We start from the raw sequence: 7,429 nt of genomic DNA on the forward strand, positions 1-7,429 counted from the left end.
TTCAAGAAAATAATGGCTCTTTATTTGTATGTCATCAAACAAATCATACATCCATGTCAAAACAATAATGCTTACAGCCTACTTTATGACATTTAGTGCAATATATAGAGCTTAACAAGCCAACTCTGTGTGTTTCAGTTTGTCAGTTTGTCAGTTTGTGTGTGTGTATTTGGACTAACTGGAATCATCAAGAACCAAACTAATGAAACCCATAGGTGGATTAACAAACCCTGCTCATTTCACCTACATGGCAAGTATTATACACAGCCATCATCAAAACAAAACCCGCATAGCATACAACACTTTCGTTCTACATTAACTCTAATCAAGTCCTTTGTCTTACCCTCCTGCTATCTGAATCTCCACCGTCTGAAAGCTGACCACAAACGCTCTGAGTTTTACCACCACCGTCACTGCTATAGCCTTGATCGCAACCAGCAACCGTCTTCAGAATCTCCGATTGCAATGATGGGTGGTTCGCTTTCAGATACTCGAACCCGTCTGATTGCATAACGGCTGTGCCATTGTAACAAAATTAATATGAAGGCGCCAACATAGAATTACAAATGGGTGATATTATAGCGAGTAAAATGCGATTTTCGTCCCTGAGGTTCGGCCAGTTTTGCGAGTTTCGTCCAAAGGTTTGTTTTTCTGCATCTGGATCCAAAAGGTTTGAAATCTTGCCATTTTCATCCCGGCTTGTAAACTCCATTCATTTTTCTCCGTTAAGTCAGGGGTAGTTCCGTCTTTTTTGCTTACTTAAAGAGGAATTTGGTCCTTTTCACTTTATGTAAAAAGAACGAATACCCCTAAAAAGAACAAATGCCCTTTAAGTTAGCAACAAAGACGGAAATACCCTTGACTTAACAGAGAAAAATGTATGGAGTTAACGAGACAAACGAAAATGGCAAGATTTCAAACCTTTTGGATCCAGATGCAGGAAAAAAAACCTTTGGACAAAATTCGCAAAGCTGGCCAAACTTCAGGGACGAAAATGGCATTTTACTCTATTATGATAAAACAAAGCTTAAAGACATCATACCTGCAAGGTTTTCTGAAGCAAATTTTAAGCAAATAGCTTTGAGTTCCATAGCATGATAAGTATCCGCAAGTGCTAGAATTCGGCCAACGGAATTTACAGATATATCCTTACAGATACTAGACTCACACATTCGCTTGAGTCTGCACAAATCATACTCGTCGGCAGCAGCTAACAGCTTGGTTAATAACGTATCCGCCAAATAGGATTCACTGGATGCACTAGAAGCCGCCAACACATCTTCATTAAGTTCATCTCTGTATATGAAGTAGAGCATAGCCTGTAGCACAATAACCAAGCTTAAAAACAAATGTGCAGAGAAGCTTTTATGTGAATAATTAATATGGAGTTAAGAAAACAAAAAAAAAATATTATAACAATAATAATCTAAAGAGTAAAATGCCATTTTTGTCCCTGAGGTTTGACCAGTTTTGCGACTTTTTTCCAAAGGTTTGTTTTTCCGCATCTGGATCCAAAAGGTTTGAAATCTTGCCATTTCCATTCGACTAGTTAACTCCCTCCAATTTTTTCTGTTAAGGCAGGGGTATTTTCGTCTTTTTTGTTAACTATAGGGTATTTTCGTCTTTTTCGAATACTTGTACATTATGCTAAATGCTTGTGCATAAAGTAAAAAAGACCGAATTGCCCTTTAAGTTAACAAGAAAGACGAAAATACCCCTGGCTTAACAGAGAAAAACGGATGGAGTTAAGGAGCCGAATGAAAATGGCAAGATTTCAAACCTTTTGAATCTAGATGAGGAAAAACAAACTTTTGGGCGAAAATCACAAAAGATTTAGGAGATTGTATGCATTACCTTAAAAACCTTAGGTTCCATATCGGTAATAACAATCTCATGGTCTCCATCTTGATCAGAGAAATTGGACTGGAAAACATGGGATCTAGCAGCTAATACCAACTTATGGGCATGAAATATTTCACCGGCCACATTGAATGTAACGTCTGAACCTTCCATGTTTTCCAGCAACATACCGAAATTTGATCCAATATCGGATTCGGGGACTTGAATGGAATGTCTAGGGCAATGTGTTGCCGAAACCACCACTCCGACAGTGCAGTTGACTTTCAAACAGTCATCCTTGAGATAGTCTGAGGATTCGAGTAATGCTCGCCTGTAAAAACGCTTGTATCCCCTGAACATGTACATGTGGAATTCATTTAAGTATAAAGATGAATTATACCAAAGATATATGAACTTATAAAAGTTTAAAGTCTTTATAAGTCAAATTATATGCAAGCTCATTCACACAAAACTATATGTGTTGTTCATTCTTCCAGAAGTAACCTTGACTTTTATACTTATTATAACAAGACTTGATTTGTCTTCAGCTGTATCGAAAACAAACTGCTAACTATAAATCTCTAATCATGTGCAAATCAGCCTAAAACATAGTTGTTAATAGCGAATAGCGACAAGGGACCTATATGCTACATAGCAAATAGCGATACACTAGAAAAAGAATTTTCAAAATTTTTATCTGTATATTATATCAAAATACCTTGGTATATATGCTATGTTACATGTATATTTACCAAAAACCTATAAATCCAGCTATTTTATAGCTACATCTAATTGCTATTTACATTAAAAAAAATAAAAAAAATAAAAAAAACCTAACTGTCGCTATTGGTCGCTATGACCCAGATAGCGACACTTGGTCGCCTCGCTACATAGCGCGTTGTAGCGGTCGCTATAGCCGCTATTGACAACTATATCTAATTCTCTATAAGCAAATGTAGGCTGTTCATTTAAAGATAACCTACAGCTGGTAGAATAGTGCAATGTCAAAAATACTTTAGATTGGGTCTTAACTCTTGAAGATGATAACTCAGAGAAAAACATCTCCTAATTCTCTAACTATGATCTAGTCAAAGGCACATTAGGCACTCAGGCAAGGCACATCGCAAGAAAAGGCTCGTGGCAGTCTAAGTGCAATTCCAGCAGAATCCAGATAGATTCTGGCCAAAACCTGGAAATTCCAACCAAACTGGTGGTCTGAAACATCCAAAAGTGTCTTGGAATCAACCTAAAACAGCCTAATACAGTACCCAATTATCAGGTTTTCTATGAAGAAAATTAAGCTTGGTTATAATGTATCATCACAAATCAGTGAATCACTAAGTGATAGCCAAAACATAAACCTCTAAACAAGACCACTGATTAACAAAAGCCAAGTACTACAATTTCTATGTAATCAGTTCAGTTGGAAAAACAGCTATAAATGACCACTACGAACGAAGGTTGTCAAGGCTCACCTAGGCCCACTTTTCAGGCCCAGCACAGCCTTCTCACTTTACTTCAAAAGTCCACTTTCAGGCCCTCAATCGCATTTTTCAGACCACGTTCCAAGGAAATTCCAGCCAAAAATCGTTTAAACAAAGGTCTAGAACAATTATACCAACCTACACAAGCCTAGAATCAACCTAAACTAGCCCTAAAAAAAGCCTAAAACATGTCTAGAATCCCTAAAAACTGTATTTTTATACTATATGCTTCGCCTAAAAAAACCCTTTGCGCTTTCGACAACTATGATTGGAACATTTCATACTAATTTCATACCAAGTTCCTTTGAAAATTCCAGCCAAAGATCGTTTGAACAAGTCTAGAACAATTAAACCAACCCTAAACAAGCCTACAATCAACCTAAAACAGCCTAAACTTGTCCTAAAGAAACCTAAAACAACCTAAACTAGCCCTACAGAAACCTAGAACATGTCTAAAACCCATAAAACTTGTATTTTTATATTATGCGCCTCGTTTATAAAAACCGAGGCCCAAGGCTCACCCTTTGCCCCTTGAGTGCACCTTACGCCTTTGACAACAATGATTGAAACATTCCATACTAATTTCCTAACAATAGAACCCCCCATAACAATTAAGCAACCTACAACAAACACTTGAAACAAAACAGATCACATCAACACACAACAAACCAAAGTCAGTTATAAACATCACCAAATTATACCAACCCTAAACAAGCCTGGAATCAACCTAAAAAACCTAAACTAGCCCTGAAAAAGCCTAATACATGTCTACCCCCCCCCCCCCCCCCTAAAAACTGTATTTTTATACCACACGCCTCACCTAAAAAACCCTTTGCGCTTTCGACAACTATGATTAAAGCATTTCATACTAATTCCTTAACAATATAACCATCAAACAACCTACAACAAACACTTGAAACAAAACACATTACACCAACACAAAACAAACATAACTCAGTTCAAAACTCTCACCACATGCTCCCTCGATACTTCAATGTATACGGCCCGCTCTCCAACGCCCGATCGAAGTGACTATGCACCTTATGCTTCTTCTTCCCACTCTGGTCAACCAAAGTCAACTCAAACAAAGCCCTAACATCCGAACCCTCACTAGTAAGCGCAATGAAAAGCGAAACATAAGTCGAATTATCTTCCGGATTCTTTCCGTCAGGATAGAAATACACAGCCCATTGGTAACCTCCAACCATGAAATTATCACTCGCTATGTGTTTTCCGATCCCCGTGCCTTTTGCTAACGAATAGCCTTGGATTATGAACTGGTGTGAGCCGTTGATTGTTTCGGTTACTGATCGAGAGCTGGTTGGGGAGTCTGTGTTGGAGATTTTATAGGTTTCTGGCATTTTTGTTAGGGGTTAGGGTTTGGGGATTTGAGAGTCATGAAGGTTAGGGTTTGATTGATGGTGGGGATTTGTAATCGAGATGATGATTGAGGATTGAGGATGATGATGATGGTGATGGTGATTGTGATTGGAGTTTTCTAGGGTTTTGATTGGTGTTGAATATTGTTTTTCTTAATTGAAATAAAGGAAAATTTTGAAAATATATCTTTTTTTAAACAACTACTTTTTTAAATTCATCTCGTCTACGGAACTTGAACGCAGATCCTTATCTTCGTGTTTAAGGGCTTTGCGTTTTCGCTAATGAACCTCAGATGGGTGAAAATATATCAGCTAGCTGCGTAGGGTGATACGGCTTACGGGTTCACCTCACACCAATCAATTTCGGGTTTATATACAATGTGTAATAGAAAATTTTCGAATGACATTAGTGTTTTTTTAAGATTGAAATAATTGATTTTATTGAAAAAAATTGACACCACTGTTATGAAAAAAGTATATTTTTAATAAAAAAGTTCAATTTGGCTGAAAATTTTACTTAATAAAGAGAGTAAACTGTCAAAAATGGCCGAACCCCATGGATGATTTTGGCAGTTTACTCTAATAAAAGAAAAAACTTATAGTCTATTAGTTAAGCGATAACGATGATTTTGACATTTTACTCTAATAAAAGAAAAAACTTATAGTCTATTAGTTAAGCGATAATTTTGACGGTTTACTCTAATAAAAGAAAAAAAAAACCTTATAGTCTATTAGTTAAGCTGAATGCTTAATTTTATATGATATATAGTCCATTTTAATCATTAAAGACCATGTATTGTTTTTAACAAAGTTAAAGACCTGCTTAATTAAATAGTATGGAATGTTTAACTTAAACTTAAAAAAAACTGCAAGGGAAGGGACGATTGGATGATATGAAGAGTCACGTGATTCAACAGAACACTTGAACAAAGACGATCCGTGATTGTAACTCAGGGACGATTGACATTTCCCTTTAACGATTTGACAAATAATTCCACAAACCGAAGACGTGGGAGTGATCGTTTCTAAATTTCTGATCAAAGAGGGAGCTAAACATGAGTAAATGTTAGTTTTTTATTCTTTGAATGTGGAATATTTATAAAGTTTATACCAAATGTTAGTTTTTTTTATTATTATTCTTCAAACTTTAAAGCAATTGACACCTTTGCTTGTGGAAGGAGCGGATGCCATCGAGATCCGCAACTAGTGGTTCATCTAGAATTCATAATCGTTTAAAGTATTGCCTAGAAACAATGTATAACTAGTGGTTTTTCTCCGCGCTATGCGGCAGGAGCTCAATTGGTATCGATTCATTTCTTTCCTGTACCAGCATCCGCTATAGTAGCTGAGAGAGAAAACAAAAAAGATAAAGTCGTGATATGCCTAAAAGGATATCAACATGTGTTTTATATCAATCGAAAACTATAAAAGAAGAATACCGGTTCCGATACTATCGATATTGGTACATCAGTTGAAATCGGCTCGATTCGTCACGTATCAATACTAGTATAGTTTACGATTAAAAGGATGTGTTTTTTTAATATTGTTTCGGCACCCGTACAGTTTACAGAAAGAATAAATTACTATTCGTTTTTAGTTTTGATTCAATTTGGTACGGTTTACATAAAGAATAACATGAATCCTAGAGAAAATAAATTATTATATGTATTTTACTGAAAAAAATAAAATACTATATAATACGAATAATCTAGTCAGTTCAGAATTCAAAGATTCGGATTCAATTAACAAAACCGAATTCAGAATTCGATTCAAATAAAAACCCAGTTCAAATATTCATAACCCGAATTCGAATCGGTTTTTTGGACTCCTGTTTAAATAACCCCTATGGCCTATTGTCACACTTTGCAGTTTGCACCAAATTTCTTGCTTTATGACACCAAAAAATCCATAGAAATCTATGTGCTTTTACGCCAAAAATAAATCTAATGTGTTATCATATAAGCAATGCTCTCGGATCCAGAAATCTTTGCAATACTCACAAGTTCATCCGGCTATGTGTCTACGTTAAGTGTTGATTAACATGTACACGTTAACACGTCAATGTGCTTTTGCGCCAAAAATATTTCTAATCTGTTATCATAACAAAGCTCTAGTATCTAACATCCAACCCGAAACAGTCCCTGTAACATCACATTACTGGAACGTCAATGACACGCTTGAAGAAGAATGCCAGTAACATAACAGAAGGCAGAAGAGGTTGTTTGTCTCTGTATCATTTCATTGAACCATCAAAGCATCACCCGTGTTAGTAACTTTTCAAGCTTAAATCGAGGAAGATCTCCATTTAAAAAACTATACTTTTGAATACTAGAAGAACTTAGAGGAGGAGGAGAGATAATGGGGTTGGTATGCAATTTAATAAATATTTAATTTTACTGATGAATTCTCATCATTGTATGCTTTTCAAACATGTACCTGAAACCGGCAACGCGTATATATGTGCTCCTATATGTGATTACCCTCAACTGTTGGGCAAAAAGAATGCGCAAAAACTGAAGAAATATGGCGACCCACTTCAGCAACCGAGGGCATGACTGTAGGGCTGGTCTACAAAAGCAATGCTACAGTAGCAGGCTGAAACAGATGTTTGAATAATCAGGAGTCGACTTCGAAAGCAGGGTTATTTTATGAAAGAACACTTATGATCAGAGCCGTGATACCATTTTGTACATATAAAACTGGAACTAACATGAAAAGTTGAAGCAG

At 36.3% G+C, this 7,429-nt stretch overlaps 1 protein-coding gene across 1 annotated transcript; it reads right to left on the minus strand.

Moving 5' to 3' along the window:
• LOC110899779 (BTB/POZ and MATH domain-containing protein 4) lies at positions 1-4,842 on the minus strand. Its single transcript, XM_022146669.1, has 4 exons — positions 4,296-4,842; positions 1,855-2,191; positions 1,043-1,319; positions 1-516 (listed from the first exon to the last, which is right to left on the minus strand). Exons 1-4 carry the CDS (start codon positions 4,682-4,684, stop codon positions 326-328), a joined length of 1,194 nt encoding a protein of 397 aa, XP_022002361.1. The 5' UTR covers positions 4,685-4,842; the 3' UTR covers positions 1-325.
• Positions 4,843-7,429: the final 2,587 nt, after the last annotated feature.

The sequence above is a fragment of the Helianthus annuus genome, chromosome 13 (genome assembly GCF_002127325.2).
Source record: "Helianthus annuus cultivar XRQ/B chromosome 13, HanXRQr2.0-SUNRISE, whole genome shotgun sequence".
In the NCBI taxonomy this organism is placed as follows: domain Eukaryota; kingdom Viridiplantae; phylum Streptophyta; class Magnoliopsida; order Asterales; family Asteraceae; genus Helianthus; species Helianthus annuus.